At 40.3% G+C, this 25,880-nt stretch overlaps 2 protein-coding genes across 2 annotated transcripts; one reads left to right on the top strand and one right to left on the bottom strand.

Annotated features, from left to right (window-relative positions):
* Positions 1–94: 94 nt before the first annotated feature.
* On the top strand, positions 95–6,431 carry LOC109465113 (neuroligin-4, Y-linked-like). The gene is made up of 2 exons (XM_019762253.1): positions 95–170; positions 5,417–6,431. Exons 1-2 carry the CDS (start codon positions 121–123, stop codon positions 6,144–6,146), a joined length of 780 nt encoding a protein of 259 aa, XP_019617812.1. The 5' UTR covers positions 95–120; the 3' UTR covers positions 6,147–6,431.
* Positions 6,432–11,623: 5,192 nt separating this feature from the next.
* LOC109465098 (neuroligin-3-like) lies at positions 11,624–23,446 on the bottom strand. The gene is made up of 6 exons (XM_019762238.1): positions 23,326–23,446; positions 22,406–22,591; positions 21,063–21,160; positions 18,228–18,940; positions 17,482–17,686; positions 11,624–11,752 (listed from the first exon to the last, which is right to left on the bottom strand). The coding sequence occupies exons 1-6, from the start codon at positions 23,444–23,446 to the stop codon at positions 11,624–11,626; spliced, it is 1,452 nt and encodes a 483-aa protein (XP_019617797.1).
* Positions 23,447–25,880: the final 2,434 nt, after the last annotated feature.

Below are 25,880 nucleotides of genomic sequence, written 5' to 3'. Positions count from 1 at the left end.
CGGTCCGTACCCCAGGCCTGGGTGGAAGCGGCACACAGTGAGGACCTTCCCTTCGTCCTCGGTGCTCCACTGGTGGGACTGCGGATCTACAGAGATTCTAACTACACAAAGTCGGAGATTATGCTGAGTGCCGCCATCATGACATACTGGGCAAACTTTGCTAAAAGCGGGTAAGTTGGATGCTTTGTGTTCACTAACGTTTTATAACGTTTGTCATGTCCTGGCATGAAAAACTCATATTTACGCCCCAAGTCATGGTGTTCCTTTTGTTTTGTTACCCTTGCCATTTGAGGTATGTTTACAATGAAGTTTATTTGAATGAAAGATCATATGTGTTGGTAGAATCCATAGTTGTAAACATAGTCTTTCAATGTACAATATAATATATAAATGTCCTTGCCTTCCTGAAATCTTCCACGACACCTACACCTTCTTATTGAACTCAGATATCCACAACCACTTCACACGCCAATGCAATTATTTAAGGCCATCCAATGCGAAATCGAATCTACGTCAATTTACAATCAGGCACAGGGGCCCAACAATTTGGAACAACATAAGTAGAACTTCACAAATTAGTCTCTCCTTCACCATTTTCAAAAATCATACTAAAGTAGTTTTCATAAATAACCCCACACATTCCTAATTTTTGTTTATGTTTCCTTGTTTACTACTTTCATTACTACTTTTCATTATTGTAGATAGTATTGCATCGTATTGTATTTTATTGTTTTGTTTCATTTACCCGTTACCTAAGTTATTTCTTATTTATCCGATTTATTTGAATTGTTAATCCCGTTATGAAGGGAGGCCTCATCATAAACATTTCATGCTTCCGGCCTCCCTGCACTGTTACATTTCATTTATATTCTCTTCTATTTGTATTGTTATATTTTGTTTTAAAGTGCGAAATAAACTGAAACTGAAACTAAACTTAAAGCTCACCATAAGTTTTCAGTCGATCTGGTCAACCTTCGTCAGATGTAGAAGAACTTAATTGCACGACAGTTGTAGCGGGTACAACTATTCTTCTTTTAACTTCCTAAAACCCACTAATTTTGGAAAAGGTGGGACATCTTTCTCTCTCTCTCTCTCTCTCTCTCTCTCTCTCTCTCTCTCAAAAAGAGAAGTCCCCTTAGACATAGTTTTAGACATAGCTACAGCTTTAGACAACTACCTTTTATCATGTAGATTTTAGTTATTCTATACTCTGTTTCATTGGTCTTTTATGTTTTTAATTTGCAATTAGCCCCCAGTCACGTATTTGCAATAAACTTCTATATAAAACAATTTTTATGCCGTGTGTGAAAACGATTCTTTGTAGGGCCTCTGATATGTTCTTAACGTACGGTAAGACAACCAAGACTTTGCATTGTGATTTCTAACAGTAGCGGGTTGTACACAGCCCACTCAGGGTAGCACTGTTTAGCAGAACCTGGATATGTTCCTGAATCTCTAACCGTCTGTCCTAGGGGTGAGTGATACTAGTTAGTGCCTGCTCTATGAAACAATGTACGAATGACCCTCAATTTATGCTCATTTGGGTGATTAGAACTGAAGTTTAAATACTGCCGGTGTGGGTAGGTTCCCTAGAGATTCTTTTGTCCACTGATCAATCCTCTTTTATCACTGCAAGAGAGTGTCCAGACTTCTAGAACTACTTTGTGAGGAGGTGAAGGGAAGGAGAAATAAACATCAGGGCCCATCAACACTCTCTCAACCGCGACGGTGGGAGATTCCGTCTTCCCCCTGTTGCATTCCAAAACTTGTTATTCCAAATCATGTTTTGGAATGGTAACGGTACCGGCCACGCTGTCAATCACGGATGATTGATAGTAGTGGTAAATTAATTATTCATACAGAAGGCACGTTATGGAATATTCCGAAACATGTTTCAGACAAAGACATGAAATGGAATAAACGTGAACTGGAGTTTCACAACCTCGTACCTTCGCCAAATGATATTAACATTTACGTCTAATTATGTTTTAATTATTTATGCAAATAAGATCCTCATTTGCATGGATTATATCAATTTATCCCATTCTCTGCCCAATATGACTTTGATCTCAACACAGAAGGTTATTACGTAAACTAAGCTACCTACGTACCAAAAGTCATACGATTTGTCAACTAGTTCTTGGGTTATTCTCCTTCAAAGGTTCTAAACAACTTTGCGGTTCCAGAACAAGCTACTTTGGCCTTCTCGTGTTATCGTCTGAATGTCTAACCTTCACCGACGCCAGAGAATATGTTTACCTCATTTCTTACGCAAATTAGGTGCTGATTTGTATAATATACAAATCACTATTCCTTCCTGCCCAAAACCATAAAAACATTGACCCAGTTCCAGTTATCATCGTGCAAACTTCAAAACGAAAAAGCCCACCGCGGTCCAACACATCTATCCTCATAATCAATCCAACACGCCAAAAAGCAGTAACTCAAGCAACTGGATATGATTTTGAAAACGTCATAAATTTTTGCAGACACTTCAAATAACCACTTGTTCTTAGTCAGCCTCTGCCACATGCACACCATATTTTACTGTTTGACAGATATAGCTTTTCACTGCATAATGTCTACAAACAACTGAAGCATCTACGTCGATAAAGATTAGACATCCAGGTAATACGATACACCAAAAAGCAGTTACTCAAGCAACTGGATATGATTTTGGAAACATCAATCAATCAATCCAACACTTAAAAATCCCAACGATGAACATGAACTCAAAAACATTGAAGCCCCTTGTTGCAGTACCGTACATAGACGCTAAGAGGCCCAACTAGACCTTCCTTCTTCCGTAACCCACCCACCCACTAATTTTTTTCTCGATCTACAGTATGTCGAGTTATCCTGTTAACAAACCAATACACACAGAAGGTCCAGTTCATTCCAGATATAAGGCGCATTTTCAGACTTGGCCTTGGAAATCTTGAACATCCACCTACAGCATCTCTAGTTATCCTGTTCACAAACAAACCAACAGACATAAAAGGTCAACCACAGTAACGTAGCACCATTATGGCACATTTTAGAACTTGACCTCTGCCCCCCCCCAACAGTAACTTGAACACCTAAAATCATGAATATCCATCAATGGCTTCAATAGTTATGTCACCAGAGTCACTCCACCCTGATCAAACAAAAACACAACTTCTGTTGGAGGTAATAATCAACTCATCTTTTATTTCGTTCCATAAATTCAAGTACAGGACTGACCGTTTACGTTGACTCTTTGCTACTCCTCAGGGTTTCTTAGGGTTTCTGAATCTCAGGCAGAACTACACGTTTTGACGGATGTCTCTTATCACTACATATCTTTGAGAGTCATTTTCTGCATATCTCAACATTTCCCTACTTACAACTGAGATATAGAGTGCTTATATAGTAAAGAGAGAAATTATCTGTATAGGTTTGTACAAAACCTATTACCTTACTTCATACACTTGAGCACTGTAGAAAAATTCATATTCCTAATGCGACTTGACAAACCTTCAATCGAAAAACATATCTGTTCCTTTATCTCTACTATACCTGAAAAGCGAGAAGTTGAATTTATGTAATGATGGCTAGTTTTATTTTGTATGTATCTTTTCATCATGTCTTGTTTTGACCTGTACTTAGCCCAGTGTGGCAAAAATGTGCAATAAAGGTCGTCATTCATTCATTGTTTAAAAGAGATATCTTTGTAAGTGCCGATGTTACTGATAGCTTCGTTTCCTCTATTCCCTACATTAGTTTTGCAGTTTATTATGGGTTCACCACACCACGAAGTGGTGGTGAACCCATATTGCTTTTTCTGATGTTTTTCCTTCTCCTGCCATTTTTATGGGTTCACCACACCACGAAGTGGTGGTGAACCCATATTGCTTTTTCTGATGTTTCTTCTCCTTCTTCTTCTTCTTCTGCCATTTTTTAAATGGATTCAGCTTCTTCATTTTAGGGCCTAAGGTCCTGAAATTTGGTATGGAGGTGCAGTGGGCAAATACCCCTAGGCGTATTTTAAATTTTTGTGATACAGGCTTTTAGAATGGTTTTATTTGAGTTTTTTGGCTGTGTTATAGCAAATGTATTACTGTGTTAGTGTGCCGTGTTTACCACGTCTGGGCATGAGTCATCACAATGGAATGCAGGGCATCAACCAATAGGCATGCAGCTTTCCTCTATACTTCTTGCTGATTGGCTGTTGGGATTTAACTTGATTAACACCTGCACAGAGCATTTCCACCTGCACAGAGCATTTCCATACTGACAGTATGTCTTTATTCAAGTGTTTTGGTAGGTATTTCAAGCTTTTCTGCTCCAGCATTGGAATGCGGGGCATGAACGTTTTTTTTTATTTTGAAAATCAACAGTTTGCATTATGCAATTAAAAATCCTAACCAATAAAGTAGGGAATAGCTATCCAACTGTTGTTTTAGTTGTATGTTACTTCATATTATAGTTATATCAATGTAAATCATTGTTTTCCCTTGTGTTTCTCATTCTTTCCCTGCCATGTCGTAAAATGTGGTGAACCCATCGCTGTATTTGCTCCAAAGTAAATATTGGCCTTTCTAGTTTAAATGGATTCAGCTTCTTCATTTTAGGGCCTAAGGTCCTGAAATTTGGTATGGAGGTACAGTGGGCAAATACCCCTAGGCGTTTTTTAAATTTTTGTGATACAGGCTTTTAGAATGGTTTTATTTGAGTTTTTTGGCTGTGTTATAGCAAATGTATTACTGTGTTAGTGTGCCGTGTTTACCACGTCTGGGCATGAGTCATCACAATGGAATGCAGGGCATCAACCAATAGGCATGCAGCTTTCCTCTATACTTCTTGCTGATTGGCTGTTGGGATTTAACTTGATTAACACCTGCACAGAGCATTTCCACCTGCACAGAGCATTTCCATACTGACAGTATGTCTTTATTCAAGTGTTTTGGTAGGTATTTCAAGCTTTTCTGCTCCAGCATTGGAATGCGGGGCATGAACGTTTTTTTTTATTTTGAAAATCAACAGTTTGCATTATGCAATTAAAAATCCTAACCAATAAAGTAGGAAATGGCTATCCAACTGTTGTTTTAGTTGTATGTTACTTCATATTATAGTTATATCAATGTAAATCATTGTTTTCCCTTGTGTTTCTCATTCTTTCCCTGCCATGTCGTAAAATGTGGTGAACCCATCGCTGTATTTGCTCCAAAGCAAATATTGGCCTTTCTAGTTATCTTTGATTGCTCTGGTATCTTTGCATTTTTAATCAAAAGAAAGTTTCACTTTATCAGCAGGGGGATAGAAAATGTTGTAAAACAAGCGCATCTTTTAATCATTATAATGAACGTTTCTGAAAAATGTACGTAGGTTTATGATAAAACGACGAGACATGCCTGAAATAACCATCATCTATTCTTCTGTGTTGACGTTCCAGGGATCCTAACTGGCCTATCGAGCAGAAGACGAGGTTTGTACATGAGAGGCCCAACCGGTATGAACAGGTGGAATGGCTGTCATACCGGGCTGACAATGACAGTGACTTTTACATGTACTTTGGAATGAAACCTCGGGTTCCAAAAGGATATCGGTCACAACGAGTCGCTTTTTGGGTCGAACTTGTGCCCAAACTTTTACGACCAAAACATGTCAGAAATTCTGAGTCGTCTTTGGTGAAAGACCCAAACGAGCTTTGCGAACTTTTGGACACAGGCCAAAATGCTGATGGAGAGGGAGAGGGTACGGGGAAGAAGACATCTTCTTGGATTCCGGTAAAACCAGATTCGGAAACAGTTCAAACAACGTGCATGCCATTCATCGCAATTCCAACCAGGAATCCCAGCGCGAGTGACATGTCATGGCCTGGCAAGGACATCACCTGGGTACGGAAGAAACCTGGCAACTCGTCGGAACTGAGTATAGTCATAGCTGTGGGTACCTCGTTATTCTTTCTGAATGTTGTTGTGTTTGCCGTCTGCTATCACAGAAGAAATAACAAGCCCATCAGATACTCGGATGAAAACGCCCAGGAAAGAGTAAGGTTAAAGGTCACGGACGTTCGTGAAGTCATCAAGGCGCTGGAGCTGGAGGACTGTTCTATAGGCCCGAACGGTGATTGCCAGTTAGAAACGACTGAACTGACAGAGTGTTCCAGTAAAGTTATATAAAAACTTATCAAAGGGAAAGAAACTTGTTCGAGCACATTTAATGGAAACTCTTTCAGCTTTCAGTTTGAACAACGCCGATAACCACAGTATGGTATTTCAGATGTAATTATTTCCTATGTGCCAGTTTTGTCCATCTTAGACCGACGGATAACATCGGTCCAACTTAAATATCAGTTTATATCAGTCTATGGACAGCCAGTATAACACCCTTCGGCGTAACACACCAGCTTCTGTATCTGTACAGCCGGTATAACCTCCCATTGGTGGAACACTACAACTTCGATATCGGACCGTTGCAAAGACGTACTTTGCTATACCGATGTATTCTGTCTTTTTATGGTCAGGATGGAGGTAAAAGCCATCAATTCTGCCAACTGGTTTTTTTATATCTATATTCTGCGCCCATCTACTGAACCGTCTGAATCAATAAGTCTAATGATAATAACTATAAACTATAATGATTGGAGATATTTGTGGACTGCGGACAAGAGCATGCCATTAGTATTCGTCAGTCTGTGCCAATAAGTATTCTAGAAAACTTAACCCAGTCTTTGTATGTGTGTTTTTCGAAGTCCCGATTTCATGTTAAATAATCAGTCTTCTTGGTAATGGTGATATTATTTTTGATAAATGAAAGGCGAGAGCTATATCAAGTTTACGCCGATTATTCTATGAATGTATTCTACACACCAGCCAACCTGTTCTACATGTCCATATCTAGTATATATAGCTGGCAACTTATGGTAAACGTTTAGATGTGAAGGCCAAAACCCGACCTTTTCCTGTAGATGTCAATGTTACTTGCCATGTCGTATGCATATGTACTTCGAAACTTGTCCTCAACATAGAAAAAACTGCAATAAGAAATGGATTTGACCAGGCATTTTTATATTTTTCCTGTATCGCTTTATATAAGAAAATGATTTTCGTTCAAGCATTACTAAAGCATTTCTAAGCATACAATATCAATAACATCAATCTTTTTTTTTGCTATTCTTAAAAGGCTAGTATGAATACGGTGAACGACAATAAATGCGTTTAACAATCGAAGCATTACGTTTCGTCATTGTGGGAATAATTAATCAATACTAATGATATCCTTTGTGTACTTGGGTAGTGTGGTACACCGTCAAGGGAGCACGGACAGAGATGTAACAGCAAGGATATAGGGAAAGCAAGAGCGGTGTTCATCATGCTAAGGAAGGTCTGGGCTTCTAGAGGAATACGCAGAGCCACCAAACTTCGCATCTTTAACTCCAGTGGCAAATCAGTCCTCCGCTATGGTTCGGAAATATGGAGAACAACAAAAGTCACACAGTACAGCCTACAGGTTACAGATCTTCGTCATCACCTGTCTTAGACTATCTTTAAGATTAGGTGGTGGGAAAAAATCAGCAACTACGAGCTATGGGACAGAGCAGGGTGACAACCCATTAAGCCACACCAAGTAAATTTTATGGATGACGTCCTTTGGAGACCCTAAATCTAATGCGAGAGGGCGAAAAAAAACAAGGAGGGCCCTAAAAAACAAGATGCCTAGATTAGAAATATACTAAGAGACGACAAATGTTAGGACACAAATTGAATGAGGTGACACAGTGTAACAAGCAAGAAGTCTTATTCATCATCAAAACAGCAATAAATCAGGTGGAACAGCAGTTATCGTCCTGCCCTGTTTCTTTCATCACATTTTTGTCAGGCCTGCAGAAACAAGGCATGTGCTCTTTACCCATTTCGCGTTACGGGGTTTACGTCAATCTAACGATTTGCGGCACTGTCGTGACTCTTTGGTCATAGTTACAGGAAGCGGAATTTCTTGTTTTTTTTCTAGGAACAGGCCAAAATCAATGCGCGCGCGGACGTCATCCATAAAATTTACTTGGTGTGGCCTTACAGAACAGATGCTAAAGAGGAAATGGTCCTGGGTAGGACATACGCTTAGGAAAGCCAACACTAGTATCACTCAGCAGGCCCTGACCTGGAATCCACAGGGTAAGAGGAAGAGGGGTAGACCCAAGAACAGCTGGAGAAGGGACACGGAGGAGGAGATGAGGAGCATCAGCACCAGCTGGCAGGACCTGAGGAAGTATACCACAGACGAGTACAGTGTACGAACATCATCGGTGGCCTATGCCCTGGTAGGGGCAAAGGGCCCAAAGTAAAGTAAGGCTAGCTGCCAGAGCTTTGGGTCCATCTACTGGTGTTAGTAGGATGAATGAACTTTCTTGCTCGACAGTGCTGACAATATAATCAATACAATAAGACTAGTGCTGCATAGTACTCACACTCACTATCACTCACACTCACATAGTAGTCTTGACATAATTATGCAAATTTATCCATGTAGGCTTATGCAAATGTGAAAAAAATGCAGTATTCTAGCTTAAGTGATAATTAACGGACGGCAAATATCTAAGGTATGTAAACTCGTAAAACCTGCAAGATAATTTGATCATAGCTAGAGTTCCACGATCTCATACTCTGGTTTGGCTTAGGTATCGTCGGCTGTCTAAGCTTAGAAAAGAGAGCACACGTCATATGTTATGATTTCATCTTTCCTCTACATGAATGTCTTTGATTTTGTTGACAAAATCTGTACTATTCTGTATGCGATGCTGACACTTCCACACTAGTAGTTCCAAGATCTTGGCCATAGAAATCCTGCTAACTCAGTGACAGAACCGATACTGGAGTCGTAGGGGGACACCCTGTTTTTGAGAAGGCTGTAGAATGCTGGGGTCTATCTTTTAAATTCGAATCTACGGATATCTTAGACCGTGGCACCCGCTGGTGGGAACGAGGAGTTAGAGCGGCAATATATGAAAGAATGTACAACCCCACCCTCAACAGGATGGGGGGTATGGGTAGAACTCTCAGGCACTCACTGGAAACTTAAAGCTCCTATTAAAGCTCCTATTCTGAAACGGCATGAGCTAGTTGACTAATTTGCATCATCCTTGTCTTCACTTTTCTAACTTTTGTTTTTTGTTTTGGACTTTCAAAGAAATGTGTGAACATTTGTGAACAAGCGCAACTACAGTTCCAGAACAAGCTGTCAGGGGGCACAAACTTACACCATTTATTCCCACCCCCCAAGAGCTTTCCAATACTAAAAAATCATGAACCTGGCACTTGCAGAAAATTTAACCTCAAGCTTTAAACCTCCGCTGCAGTACCGTATGAACACACTGGGAGGCTCATTCTGAAACTTGACCTTCGTTTTGTTGCCTCTACGTATCCACTAAATACCATGAACAACCGTTTCCCGAGTGATCTTGTACACATGCATAACACACAACCCACTGCAGGAGCGTAGGAACACGACAGGATAAATTAACATTTTTGAACTTGGCCTTTGCTTCCACAACCGCTACTAATCTAGCAGAGGGTCAACTTGGTTTCCTGGCAAAGTAATGCATGAGGGGCATTGCCTGCTACCAACAGGGGAGAGGTTCGCATAAAACAGCATTTATATGCGAACCTCGTGGTCAATAGTAGTTTAGGCGCAAAGTTCATTGCAGTGCAGCAGGATACTTGAGAGATGTTTATGTGCACTACAACGCGAGGTGAAAACTGTGGTGTATGGTAGAGGAATACATCGGGTTTGAAACTGTTAAAGTTGAAGTATAATGTTTGTTCTGTTGGCGTAGATTGGCGCCTGGATATATACTGAATAGTGCTGAGCGTGGCTGCAGTTCACATGACCTCCGCATGGCGTATGTCAAATGGGAACGAGTCTGCGAACTAAGCTCATTGCCTTCGTCAGAAGGGCACGTTTGTGGTTTGGGCTTGATGGGCAGCTGTGGTGTGGGTCTGTATTTAGGTCAACGTCATAACTCGAGACGTTGTTGATGGATCTTTTTGATATGTTTTTGAGCTGTTATCAGCTATTTTCAGATCACTGTATACTGAGGGTGTGAGGTAGCAGAATGTGCATGTAGAGCAAGAGCCAATAGGCATGCAGCTTTCTTGTATTCTTCTTGCTGATTGGCTGTTCGGACTACCTGCTCCAGCCATATCACATTGACTATATGAACTGCATTCGGGTGTTTTAGTGGGTATGTCAAAATTTCTTGCTCCAGATTGGAATGTGGGGCGTAAACCTTTTTCTTAAAAATCAACAGTTTGCATTATGCAAATAAAAATCCTTATGTATGGGAAGTTAGCTTTCCAACTGTTGAATTTTTAGTTATATGTCACTTCATACTATAGTTGCATCTATATGAAAACCATTGTTTTCCTTTCTTGTTTCTCCTTCTTCCCCTGCCATTTCGTAAAATGGATTCAATTTTTTGTGATATTCGCAATCTCCAAGCAGATACAGGGTAGCATGGTAATATTCGAACAGATACATGGTGGATTGGTCTTCAAGCACATACAGGGTTGCAAGGATCCTGTCAATCTACAATTTGGACAGGGGTGAGTTAGGAACAATCCATTTGTGCGGGAGGGGGATAGGTCCATTTCTGGTACTGGGGATGTGGTGAAGTCATTTGCTTCATTTGGTCCAGAGCAAATGACGACCTTTCTAGTATTTCTCTAAATCAACTGTCAAAACCAGCCCGACTCTGAAGCAACCGTTGCTACCCTGGAACCCAAGCATACAAACATAAACATCAGCGCCGCCAATAGCAATACTTCCGCCCCGGAAGTAATAGACTGGAATGTACCCAATTAGGGAGAGCAAAGGGTTTGTGTGAAGTTGTGCCATGTTACACGAAGGCGTAAATTCACCCCCCCCCCTCCCCTCCCCTCCGATTTATATCCGACAAGAAATAGACCTGAAGTGGGAACCTTCAGCCGTGAAATTCGTTAATTGCAGCGTCTCAACTGATTGGTTGTGAAAACGACCCTTCGTCTAGCCAATTTACAATCTGCCGGCGAGCCTTCCGAACTATTTTGTGGCCGATTTCACTCCTTACCCTGCATACAAATTAGATTGGTCCAATGAGTAGGATTGATTGAGCAATCTACATTCTGTTTTCCATTCAGTTGTCTATTATAGCGTCAGATATCAATGGGTGAATTATTTAAACACTAAAGTCTAGAGAGGGATGCTATAATCGACTACAAGATTTATCAAAGGATACATAATCTGCTGACATTTTGTAGAATTACACTTTTGCGACGTATTTATTCTAACCTCCCCTGCTTATAGGCTAGCAAGCCTTTACAAACTACATCATGGGATTATCACCACAACTACCGGGAACTTCCTTCTGTAAGTCAGCTCAAGCAACGGACACGTCATGTACATACCCTATCCTACAACGTACCCTACTGCAGAACAACGTACCCTACTGCAGAACAACGTACCCTACTGCAGAACAACGTACCCTACTGCAGAACAACGTACCCTACTGCAGAACAACGTACCCTACTGCAGAACAACGTACCCTACTGCAGAACAACGTACCCTACTACAGAACAACGTACCCTACTGCAGAACAACGTACCCTACTGCAGAACAACGTACCCTACTGCAGAACAACGTACAGACAGATGACCACCTTCCCACGCAAAGTCACGGACTGGCATTCCCTCCTATCAGGAATAGTGGATGCTCCATCCTTGGAGTCTTTCCCAGATCGGTTGGCCCAGCAAGCCTAAAACAAAAACAAGACCAGCTACCACTGACACTGACACTGGACTGAACAAAACAACAACAAAGAACAACAAAAACAAACAAGACTGTGACCTAACCGTCTCCAAATATAGCGAGGCAGATTCATCATTATGCTGATGTTGGCCTCCTAAAGAAGAAGACGAAGTTATAGCGCAACATTGACGTCTGTGATTTTGTACCGTTTGCCGCCTCTCTCATGAATTTAAACCGACACCACCGGCTATTTCTAAAACAGTCAATCAATGTTTTTATGTCGCCTCTCAAAATAACATGAGAACTTCGTTGCACGACATTTGTACATGGTACAGCGTACGGTAACGGCTATTAAACATAGCACACACACAAAGTACGTACAGAATAAAATCCTAAGTACTAAAACAACAAGGGCAAGTCTTTGATATAGTGTTACTAACGAGTAGGGCTAATCATGGGTTTCGGTATTTTTATAACAAGCAGCCTTTCGTATATGTACCTACTTTTTCATTGTACTTGATTCTAGAATAGCTTGTTACGTAAAATATCATATCTGGAGCATCCCATGTAAAAGTTGAATTCATCTTCAATCTGCTTTGGACAAAATGGACAGAACCTTTGGTCAGGGGCTATAATATAGTATCTGTCCTTTTCTATATTCAATTTATGACTACTAGTATGGCTTTACGAATATCAAAGTTATCTAAATCATAGAGATATGTTTCTTGCTCATAAGAGTTTTTCGACTTGTTAAGAAAAGACAGTTTTGAATTATTTTCAGTATGACTAAACCACTCTTGTATATGTGTGTCTTGTAGCCGGTAGCGAAGTTGGTGGATAATATAATATACTAGTACTTTATAAGATTCAGGTTTTATCCAAGTAATGTCCAAAGTCATGGGAATTTAGAGTGTCCTTAACATAATTAATCCTGTCATGGTCATGGTTAGTAGATGCAGTTTTGTATGCATTGTGAATTACCTCAGGTAATTTTACGAAACGGTGCCAGTATCTAATAAGCTAAATTTTGGCAGATATCATAATGGGTAAAGTTCCTATGACGCCGTCTTTAGATATATATAACCACGCAGAATATAACGACAGAACCTATAGGTTAAGGTAACGTTTATTTCTCAATTAGCGTTCATGATAATAAATATTAACAAGGGATAATGTGGGGTAAATTGCAGATAGCTCTCACTCTGTTGGAGTTTTAGAACATATTTTATTAAAAGAATAGATATGATTCCTGGACCACAAGCGTTATTGTATCAATGTGTCAATGTAGCGTGTTTGGCGGTTATATCAAACAATTCAGGTACGAAATGATGATGAAATGCGCTAAGACAATATACACACTTTCGCACATGAGAGTCCGACACCTGACGTAAATGCCTGCAACATCAAAACATAGAATAGACAGAATATTGATTTTTAAGATGTTATAGATATATTGCCACTGCAACCGTCATGTTACGTTATCATTATTTAAGTATATACCATAGGTTTCTATATTTCTTGTCCTTCCCTTTCTCCTGCCATTTCTTTAAGTGGACGAACTGCTTCATTTTCGGTACAAATGAGCAGAGATTTGGTATGGAGGTGAGTGGGCAAATACCCCCATTTTGTGTTTTTTTGTGGCTTCACGACACATAGTGTGGTGAACACATATTATATTCTTTGGTGTTTCTTCTCCTTCTTCTTCTCCTCCTGCCGTTCAACTCTGCAATTTTTCTGCATGGAGATAAAGTGGGCAAATTTTTGTCTTCATTTTTGGGATACAGACTTTTAAAATTGTTTTATTTGTTTGTTTTTCATTTTCCGACAAAATCTGTACATTTTGGGTGGTGGAGATCTGGTACTACACTCAAATCATCTGAAAGTTGGTATGGGTATGCTTTTATATCTAAGCAACAATTCATCATAGCTTTTGGCATACTCTCTTCAACTTGTATAATTTTGGATATGACTGTTTTCAATGCCAAATAATGACGTTATTTAAGTCATGCTATACTTACTGTATAGCATGACTCATCAGTGAGGAATACAGAGAGCAACAGCCAATAGGCATGCAGCTTTCGAGGTCGTAGGGAAGTTGTAATCTTCTTGCTGATTGGGTTCTGGGTTTAATTGCATTAAATCATTTAGGCCAAGAGCTCAATGCCCATATATGGGCAGCAGGTGCAACCTTGTTTGCAGATGTGGTTGCTGATTGGCTGTCCCCTTAATTACTTTACTGCTAGATTGTTCCACATACTTATTATAGGAATAATTACTTTGTTTGTTTACAAGTATTGGCCAGGAAAAGGAGTCTCTGGGTTGTGAGTCGGTGAAAACATGTCATATAACCTACATTTTATACACCTTGGTATTTTTTAAACCAAATTTTAACATCCTTAAACCAAATTAGGTGCAGATACATGTAGTGGTGTGGTAAGATAAGGTCATTGACTTGTTGCCATTGTTCCCTATGATAATGGGGGCCTCTGTGAAAGTTTAGCGCAATGTCTGATGCAATTTTACGTAGCTGAGCACACATGTAACTACATGATATAATTTTTCCAACTAGTTTTAAATTCAATTTTAAACGGGTATTATCATAAATACTATATTTGGTGTGGACATTTTTTGTATGTTGTTAAATAGGGTCGTTGCTATTTCTTTCGATTTCAATTTTCGACTGGATTTTGTGTGTATGGAAGTGTTTTTAACTGGACCTTAACATGCTTGGAATGCGGGGCATAAACTTTTTTTGTCTTGAAAATCAACAGTGTGCATTATGCAAATAAACATCCTAACCAATAATGTAGGGGACAGCTGTCCAACTGTTGTATTCTTACTTATATGCCACTTCATACTATAGTTATATCAATGTAGAGCATTGTTTTCCCCTGTCATTCTCCAAAGCAAATATCAGCCTTTCTATATTTTTTCATTTTCTTGATACAGTCTTTTAGAATTGGTTTGATTAAGCTTTTTAGCTGTTTTCATGGGAAATATAATATGACAGTGTGACCCTATCTGGTCATGAAGACAGGCGCTTCAATCCCAAATAGGAGCAATGAGACAGGAGTAGGCGTGGCTCTGATTGCAGGTGTGGCTCTGATTGGCTGTTGAGATAATTGAATTATCTGCTAAAAGAGCACCTGCATTTGGAGCTACACACTGAAACTAGGAATAATTATGGCTTCACTACTATGTGCTGAAGATATATTGTTTTTCTTCATGTTTCTTCTTTTCCTCCTTCTTCTCCTGCCATTTCTTTAAATTGATTCAACTCCTTCATCTTTGGAACAAATAACATGGAATTTGGCATGAAGGTAGAGTGGGCAAATACCCCAAAGCGTTTTTTTTCATTTTTGTGATATAGGCTGTTAGAATGGTTTTATTTTAGCTTTTCTTGCTGTGTTATAGAAAATGTATATGCAGTGTGTTACCATATTTCGGCATGAGTCATCAGAATGGCAAGCAGAGCAAGAGACAATAGACATGCAGCTTTCCTCTATTCTTCTTGCTGATTGGCTGTTGGGATTTAATTGGGTACAATTAACACCTGTACAAAGCCATGCCATATTGACAGTGGCCGTGTTTAAGTGAAGTCACCCAAGACGCTTTACATGTGGTTTACCCCGAAGCCGGTTTCAAGTGGCTCCATCTGAACGCTCCAAATCACATTGAAAGCGCCTCGATCCCAAACCACTTGTAGAGGTGGTTTCGAATCGGTTTTCCCGCATCGCGATTTGCGTCTGAACGCAATGTGATTTCAATGAAACTTCACCTGGTCATGGATTACGGGGTGATATTTCTTTATCTATATGCAATACCAACTTTTACGTGGCAGCAACTTAAAGAGCAGTAATGGTCAAATAATGTCTAGGACGAGCTTCACTGCCTCTGGCGGGACCACGTCGGCATTCGGCCGAGATACGCTGGGAGGGGGGCATCAGCAAGCAGGTCGTTGACCTCTTGACAATAATAACACGCATCAAACAACAATAAATGTAGCTCAAGCGAATTGTGATCGGACACGGTTTCAAAGGATTGTGTGGCACGTGGACCAGATGTGAGGAATGTGAGTTACCCGAATCGCGGTTTGGGTGAATTCACTTGAACACGGCCAGTATGAACTGTATTCAAGTGTTTTGGTGGGTATGTCAAGCTTTCCTGCTCCAACGTTGGAATGCGGGGCATAAACGCTTCTTTTTATCAGTTTGCATTATGCAATTAAAAATCCTAACAAATAATGTAGGGGATAGCTATCCAACTGTTATCTCTAGCTATCTCATTGTAAAGAATTGTTTTGCCATATCGTAAGTGAAGCCATCCGTCGGCCTTTCTAGTTGCCCTGTATTTCACAAGTATTGGCCTGGGAAAAGGGTTGCGAATTGGTGGAAGCATGTCACATAAACTACATTTTCATATACTTTGCTATTTGGGGGGGGTCATTATATTTTGAGTGGAAATGTTTTAATTGTTATGGGAGTTATTATTTTAGAATTCAATTTTGGGGGGCTTGGGTATTTGTGAAAAATTGATTTTTGTGTGTGTGTGTTTTAGTGTTTTGATGTGGACCATAACATAATATGGGCTCACTGGAAGAATTCATTCTTGAAGAGGGGTCATGTGGCGTAGCGGCAGAGTGCTCGACTCGGAACCAAGAGGTCCGGGGTTTTGAGTCCTGACATGCCACCGATCTTGTGCCCTTGGGAAAGGCACTTTACACGACTTTCCCTAAGTGAAAATGAGTATTGTCCTGTCCCGTATTTGTACTCTGTATTGGTGGCGGTGGAGTGTGCCGTTTCCATATTTGGTCATGAAATATTGGAATATTAAATTAGAAATAAAAAATCTTTTTTGAATTGGTGTCAAATTAAGATTATAAAATTAGATGACTTGGCAATTATCTCGGTTTTGGCAGAAGTAATTTTGAAATGTTTTACTTTTAAACAGATATGAATTTGGATCAGTCCATTTTATGGGAAGGGAGATGGACTGAAATGTTGAATTTGCCCGAGCAAATGTTGCCTTTCTAGTTGATAGCATTTCTATGTCTAGTATAATATTCAGGCGAAAGAGAAAATAGGTGAACTGATGGCATGCCTCAATTTTCACGGCATTATACATTATACATAACCACTTATAATAATCCAAGGGATGATTCATCAATGTAACACTGCTTGATTAATCTAGAAATTATAAAAAGGTCTGTAAAAAGTAAACATTACCCAAATTAACTTGCATGGCGAAAGCCCTTCTGCAATAGAGGAACAGTTAGACCATCTGGGGGCTGTTCCTCGTCTTCATGCAAGTGTTACTATCTACTCCATGACTATTAAGGTCTAAGGCTTTCAACCCATATGTGTCTTCCATCTTAGGGCAGTGATACCTCTTTTTGTCTTTTCGATGATAGCAGACGGCAAATACAACAATGTTCACGAAAAACAAAGATGTTCCAACTGCAATAACAACGCTCAGTTCAGTGGAATAACTTCGTCTGTCTTGTATGTTGGTGTCATCTGGATCAAACCAATTTGGCGGAACTTCAACCTTTGGCCTGGTCAGTCCCGTGGGTGATGTCATCACCAGTGGAACACACGTTGATGGTAAGAATCTGTCAGCCGCGGTCAAAAGCGTTTTCTCCAAACTTGTAACTCCGTTTTTTAGCAGGATTCCTCTTCCAATATCTAAGCCTTTACAAAGATCTATAAGATCAGAGGAAGAATCTCCCTTTGAGACAGCTTGTGGACGAATGAGTTTCGGAATGAGATCTGTCCAGAACGCCACGCGTTGGGAACGATACCCTTGCCTGACCCTTGGTTTCATACCAAGGTACATGTAGTCTTGGTCTTCTATTGTATAGTTCTTCCATTCGAGGTCTTCATATCTATTAGGACGCATATGGATGAATCGTGTCTTTTGTTTACGTGGCACGTTGGGATCTCTGAAAAATTAATTTTGAAAAGAAATTCAGTAACAATCATTGATATGACTACAATACATTATATATTTGCATTGCCATATAACTAGACTATCAACTTTTCAAGTAAAGCTTGAGGCTATGTTCAGGAAGTTAACTATTTTCAGATAAGCTGTTCGTCGTTCCTAACCCACAACTCGTGCTAAAGACATTATCTGCGTTATGTAACATAAGGACGATACAAAAAGTACATTTTAGTAAACCAAATACCCATAGCAAATAAGTACCATATACATGGTAGGGAATCAGAGGGCAAAAATATGACGCCTTACACATGTTTATAAGAGCTGGAAACACAGTTGTTAGCCATGAGCGTTTAGTTTGTGGAGGTAAGTGGGCTGTTTTATCGCCAAACATTAATGTCAGAAATGTAGGATACTTGCACAAAATACGTTGAAAAGTTGAAGTAGATTACACACGAAGATTTTTCCAATTAAAATTTTTCAATTTTTGGTGCACAAATGTTACATAAAGCTCCTTTAAATGTTCAAACGGTGGTACCTACCCGGTTTTGGCAAAGTTAGTCCAATACGTGATGATGGCAGTACTAAGCATGGCTTCAGACTTGGTGAAGTTGGTTTGCGCAAGAATGCCACCACCACCTAATGGCGCACCGAACACGAAAGGTAACTCTTCATTCTGAACGGATCCCACCCAGTCAGGAAATGGACTGTACTGTGGTTTATGGTTGAATGTGTACAGAAACGTCCGTGGTGAGGGACTGCCTCTAGCGTGGTAGTTTGCAACACTGACCAGCGGAACCCCGATTTGTTGTTCGGTGAACATCCTGACGAGGCCTGCGCGCCGGGTGCCACTGCTCTCCTTCTCGCCCCAGTTAGTGTAGATAAAGCCGATGGCGTCCTGTATTTCATTCTCTCTGTATGGAAAGACTTTGTTCACAAAGTCTAGAATGGCCACAGCAAATCCCTCTCCGCTCACACCTTTGTCAATATTCTTGTATCCTTCAATGTAGGCATAGCCTTCGTCCTCATTGACGCCCATCAGGAGCCCAATGTCTTGAAACTGTCTAAGGACATCACTCGGTTTGGACATGAGGTTAATTGGTATGTCGGGGACAATGTCACCATCAACCACAGGGCCGAAACTAATGAAGTATTGAGGCCCGTCAGGCTGGACATGCGCAGACAGAAGACCATCAAGTGGCTTCCCTCGGAGACAGTCTACCATTCGGGAAAAGTTACTTGTGCAGCAGTCTACCTGTGAAGGGTAAAATGTCATGAGAGATGAGAAGTAACATCTATTCTATTATGTCCGTAAATAATTTCATCAGGTTGGTAAACGAAAGAATAGCAAAGTTCTTTGATCACAACCATTTATTTTTACGAGCCGACGTTTCGATGACCGTCTGTCATCTTCATCAGGGCAATTCTGACTGGTTTGTTGTGCACTGACGCTAGATGTTACTTGGTGCATAATGCACTAAAAGTGTTACATGGACAGACGGTTATCGAAACGACGGCTCGCAAAAATAAATGGTTGTGATTAAAGAACTTTGCTATTTATTTATTTATTCTATTATGTGTTTAAGAAAGGGTGCGGACGAGAAAATACCTTTTTAAGATAAGGATCTGTAGTCGTTAAAAAATGTAGAAATGAGAAGATGAACGGGATTGAAGATGAACGTCACTTAATCACGGATTGTTCACGATATGACAATAAACGCTCAAAGCTGTTCAACCTTCTTTCCATGTGTTCAACTGAATCAGTCTGAATCTTCCCCTTCTGACTGGAGTACTGCTCCTCGCCGCTAGATGTATCCGCTGTAGGTGACGCTTTTGCGGCGAGAACACAATCCCACGTCCCGGTTCATCACTGCGGTTGACTTCCTTATCCATATGGATTCTTCTGTTATCGTCCCTATCGATTACCTTTGTCCCCTGACTCCCTCCCTGTCACAGGTGTTTCTGGCGACGTGTTCTGTCTTTGCCGATTTTTTTTTTATTTTTGGCATGTAGTTTCTGTGGTAAGGAGGTTAACCCCAGTGATGAACCGGGACGAGGGGGGACACAAACTTTGCCACGTTTGGGATTGTGTTCTTGCCGCAAAAGCGTCACTTACATTGGCTAAATATAGCGGCGAGAAGCCGTTATCAGCTGAAAGGCATCAAACCATATTAGAAACATAACCGTTTATGTAATGGCTAATTCTCATTAAAATGTGCAGAATTGTGATTTTTAGGGTCGAAAAATCAATCTGTCTTTTCAAGCAAACCTTCCTTATTTTTGAGGAAAACACCTCAATTAATGATTTCTAAAAAAATGACAGCTTAATTGTCATAGGAAGTTATCGAAAATGTATGGACTTTGATAAGATATGTTAAAACAATGCCATTTTTGTGCAGCAAAAACACTGGCACATTAGAATGAATCGGGTGTATGATAAGTAAAGCCTGTATTTATGACATCACCTCAAAAGCCATTAGTTTAGGCATCAGTATCTATGGAAGTCCTTCCGTAGTACATTATATACTGGCACATACGCACGTATTGAACACATGAAGATAGCTAAGCGTAGTTAACTTTGGAAGCAAAATCTCAAAGAAGGGTAGAACATTTGAGTCTGGTGACGAAATTGAGGGTTATTTTACTTTCATTGCATATGTTTTCTACTTCCATTGATTATGTTTATGGTGCACAGGAAAAGGAAATTTGTTGCCCCTTGTTATGTTTTTTCCGCTACGGGTGTAACCTCCGTTACCTGTAACGGAGATGGACTTTTTTCTTTTTTTTCTCTGAAAAGATCTACAGCTTCTAGCTTCATCTTTTTGGTGCAAATGAGCACGGGCATTTAAAAACTGGGTAACTTTTATATACCAGGTGAAGTAACTAACATTGAAGGTAATAAACAACGGTAAAGGAGGTTACAGTCATTACTGTAAAACATTTTGTTCAGTAAGGGTGGCTACAAATGGCAGCAAACACTCCTTTCTTCTTCTCTTAACCCAAAAGTTATCAAAATGGCAATTTCGTGTCTTTTATGTGACTCTATCTAAACTGCACGACCGCCTTACTTGAGCGGTAACAGAGATTGCAGAACTTGGCAACAGGTATGAAACAACTCGCACAGCGTACAAGAGTAGTAAAGGGCCAAAATCAATTGAAGTTTGAAGCCAAAATCAAGTTTCACCAAAAACATCACTATTTCTTCCACTTTTTAGCCATGTTATTTCGCGGCAGTTAATGCGGAATGCCACCTCAAACTTGGACCTCAAAACCCTTTCGTCACTTTTTAGGCTCACTCCCACAGACGCGGAAGAACTGGGGTGTGCACCGTTAAAGCATAATATTCTTGGCGAAGGTGATAATTGGGAACAACGTACCTTGTGCGCCAGAACAGTTGCGTAATGCCACGGCTCCTGTGTCATCCCCCACGTAGCTAAGGATGAGCCACTTTGTACAATCGCCCTCTTAAACAAACCTGATGATGTATAGATTGACAAACGTGGGGTTAAAAGGACAGACTGGTATTTTCTAGAAAACCTGCAAAATATTCCGTTGATACAACCATGGTTAGAAGTAGGCGCCATCCGAATGCTTTAAAATGTGTAAAACATCGGAAGGTTTGGCCATGTTTGACTGGTGGTTGGCTGGTGTAGGTAGAAGTGGGTGAGCTGTGTTAGGGAGGCAAATTTCACTCAGTTTAACTCAAACTCCATTAGATTCGTATAGAAAGGTAGATTAAATCTGCCTTCACCCAAACTTGATTCGACACCCAAACTGGTGTTCGTGGGCAAGGTCCTGAATGTGCGGCAGGCGCTTAACAAGTAGAAGGCTCTTTCTTTCATCTTGTAAGTCTTTCTATACCCTATTGTTTTCAGATATATGTCGTCACAAAACGTGAAAATATTAGTTTGTTCTTAAGGAGAAAGCTTGCACTATAAAAGCATCAAATAGATTCGGCTACTGTTAACTGCTCATTCTACAACTGACACCTGTCCTGAATACACGGGGAGAGGCTGAGAAAGTACCAAGTACCGCTCTGCAACACTATGTGCAGACAACAGATACATGGATATGTGCATGAACAGTAGAAAACTCAACAATCAACATGTACTATGCCATTCTCAATAAACTGGGACTTTGGCTAGTTAGTACTTTCTAATATTGCAAGGTAAAAGTTCAGCTGTGTATAAAGATGCTTGTCATGAGTTTTTGAAGCAAACTTTCAAGCAGAGTTTGTTCTCTGGCCCTGGGTAGACTCTTTGTCTAATCATGTGAAGAAAGACATTGGAGTATGAAATTTTCTTTTTTTGTTGTTGTTGTCTTTTGCATGTGCAATACCATAGCAAGTAATTGAAAAAAATCTACATCAGGCTACGCCAATCTCCTCTCAACCAGGACTGGGAGCGGTACGAACTTTGACCCAGTGCGCATGCTGACGTCACACGTGCAAAAAACACGCGTCTACAACACTTGGATTAGAAATGTTTTTAGTTGGAGAGCAGTTTATATTATTATTATTATTGTTATATTATAGACTTAACTCATTACCTCGCTATAGGAAGACCAATCCTGACTAAATAACTAATCGTAATATACATTTTTTAAATCATTTCCACTGGTCGTGTGAAGAAATACAAAATCGGCACTGAGTTAGACACAGTAGTTAACCCACCGAAACTTCATCATTTTTACATACAGTAGGTTGAGTCCTCTTACTCACCTGTACTTTTTGGAGACACCGTTAGTAAGGTGATGCTTGCTGCGCCGGTGTTTTCCCCAAATATAGTGATTCGTTCAGGATCCCCATTGAAAAACCGGATATTCTTTTTTACCCATTCCAGAGCTAGAAGTTGGTCGGACAGACCATAATTTCCAGGGGCGTTGTTGTCTCCGGTGCTGAGAAACCCTGTTGAGATAAGAGAAAAATGCTCACCTTTCGATGATTGTGATGGGATTTTAACGTGCTAGAGGTGTGGCTCTCCTTAAAGACGCTTTAGTACTTAACGTTCTCTCCGAGAAGACGTCCCTAACCAAAGCTAGGTACTCATTTTCACTAGTCATGTGAGGAAATGCTAGTAGATGTAAAGTAGTGTTCCTGTGAGGCCTGCCAGGGATTTGAAACTTCAGATTCTGAGTAAAAAAACCTACCCTTAGGACCACGTTACCTAACTGGCAGATTACAGGGTATTATTTACAGCCTCTTCGTCGGGTGGGCTAATAAAGACCACGCGCTTGCGTAGACTTTATAATGATATAATGATTCTGAAATGGGGGAGTAACTCAATCGTGCCACGGGTTCCAGGCACGTTACATATCTCATCAGGATAGTTGCTTCAGAGCCGGTGTCTCATTTTTGCGGGTCGCTCCTCCATTGAGCTATAACTTTTTTTTGAGCGTGAAGTAAACTTCATATATGTATTCATATAATCTCCGAGCAGATCCTACAGTGGTAAAACTGTAACCATTGGCCAAGCCGCGAGCATTAGCCATTGGGTACTGCCTTGCCACCGTATGATCTGCTTGGACATTATCTTACTAGTGTGTGGAGCTATCTCTAAGGGCTGCACAATGTGTATCATTCGAAGTGCATCTACGTAAAACCAAAATGCCACATATTCAATAGGAAGGTGCGTGACTAACCTAATATTCCCAATCTGAAGTTAAAGGTGACCACAACTACATCTCCTTCGCTAGCGAGGGCGCTGCCATCATACATACTGCCGGCCCCATGTGCGTAGTAACCCCCGTGGACGTACACCATGACAGGTAGGTTATTGGGAGCACCTGCAAAGGAAGGAAAGATTTGTTATCAGCTATTTCATTCTGGGGCTTTGTTGACCGTCTGTCAGCTTCCTCAGGGCAATTCTGACTGGTTACCACAACGCCGGTGTATCTATAGATACGTTCCCTATGCTATCCTGTATGTATCACAGATACAGGGAACGGTATACAATGCGGACACAAACGTGCAAGAGTGTGAAAAGTATTTTATATTTACCAACCTAGCACTAGTCAAGATTTGCAGCCCTATCTGAGAACTTCTGTGGGAAGAACTTGATTTGTGGAGACAGCAAACAGAAATCTTACAGCAGATACACGTTATGAAATATTATAACAGGACAGCAGATACACGTTATGAAATATTATAACAGGACAGCAGATACACGTTATGAAATATTATAACAGGAATTACAAAAGTTGACGAAAAATCACGTCAGCATCTTCGGTGCAGAATGTGCGGAGACGAAAAGTTTCTGAGCAACAGACGATGGATTTTACGATCGAACATGTCCTTTTTTCCAGACAACTACAGGCAAACGATGACAAATGACTTCTACATACAGCTTTTCCAATTGTCAATACGCGCGCGCACCCACTGTTACTGTTACTGTCAGCCATGTTTCATAAGTCATTCGCCATTTTGCCTTGCATAGAGAGTAGTGGAAAAGAGGGCTCATACACCGTGACCATCGTAATTATAGCCCAACTAAGTTCTAACAAGGACATAGGCGACAATTCTCTGTGAAGTTTTATATTTTGCAGATTGGTAACAGTATAGTGTATGCAAACAGTGTGCGAGCACTTCACAACTGGTAACAACGTAAAAATGGCTAAATCCCTGGTCAAATACATCGCGCTCTTGGCGGCCGCCCCGTTGAGGTCATATACCCCCTGCCTTGAGTTTGTACAAATACAGGCTACATAAGGTCAACAACACGACAAATTAAACAGATGAACAAAGTCATCTTCCATAACAATATTTTTCATTTACTCCATATTACGCAAGTATACAATTCAGCACCTTTGGCAGCGCTGCCATGTACTTGAGATTTTTTTACGATGAATCAATTAACAGATGTTAAAAGAATCATTTTTATTTTAAGATGTCGTAGTAGGTGCAAACTATAAGTCACAATATCCCAATAGATACTCGCCAGCGAGTACACAAAAAACACCCAATATCTGCTTACTGTAGAATACAGCACCTCGCCTACCAAACAGCTATGGCCTATTCCACACGATTATAGAAATAGGGGTGTTTCACGTGTATTGTACTTTTACAATTTCAATAAATCAAATCAAATGTTACTTTTATTAAACATTATCATATAGCCATGTGACGTTGACCAATCAGGACCCATTTTCAGGTCGTGAAAACACCATAAACCATACCCGCAGGTGAATAATGAATGAATGAATGAATGAACGAATGAATGAATGAATGAATGAATGAACGAACGAACGAATGAATGAATGAATGAATGAATGAAAGACCTTTATTGTACATTTGTGCTCTAACAAGCTAAGTACAGGTCATGAATAGACAAGGAAAAGGATATTGCAATTGCACTTAAACTATACATACTAATGTGATCTACTGTTCACATGTTCAACTTCTTCTCGCTTCTTGACGCAGTTATAGATGTACGAGCATATGGAACCAATAATACATGATTTGTCAAGTTTCTGAATTTTTCATTGCGACCAATCAGCGTCGGCTGCGTTCTGTCCGAATGACGTCAGATGGAACATGATTTGGGGTTCTGTTATCTATGCGGAAAGAGCACAATATAATGGATGTGCGACGTATTTCAATTATCTCAAAGCAGAAGATTTGGACCAGATACTAGGCGCATGAGTCGCCCAGAAACAACCGCCGACAGGAGGGTGAATCGGAAGAAGGTAATGAGGGCGCACGTACTCGTTTTGCTCTTTTGAATGGACAGCAGCTTGGCCTGTTAGAGTAAGCGCTGATGAAAACACAAGAAAAGTTTGGGTAGCCTGTATGATAACCAAGTTAATGACCCGCTTTTACTTCGGTGTATACAGCGGACAACTCTGCAGGGCGAGTATTTAACCATTTATTGTCATCCACATTACATTAACTCAGTTAAACACTAAATACATGTGCAACAGAACATGTATAAAAGAACAGTGTACAGTACAATAGATCTATGCAGAGTTCAAGAGGAATGTTTTAACATGGATGTGCGGATCGCACAGGCATGGAGTGCTCTTCACTCATTGCATAAGATTTGGAAAGCACCCATTAGAAAACAAACTAAGATCAAAGTGTTTAAGGCATGTATTGAAACAATTCTTTTGTATGGGTCAGAATCATGGATTATGAATATGTCACATTCTAGAAAACTTAACGGGGCATACACGAAGATGTTGCGAGTGGTTTTCAATAC

This window comes from Branchiostoma belcheri, unplaced genomic scaffold (assembly GCF_001625305.1).
Source record: "Branchiostoma belcheri isolate BF01 breed outbred unplaced genomic scaffold, Haploidv18h27 scaffold148, whole genome shotgun sequence".
Taxonomy (NCBI): Eukaryota; Metazoa; Chordata; class Leptocardii; order Amphioxiformes; family Branchiostomatidae; genus Branchiostoma; species Branchiostoma belcheri.
This window is presented reverse-complemented; position numbering and strand designations above follow the sequence as displayed.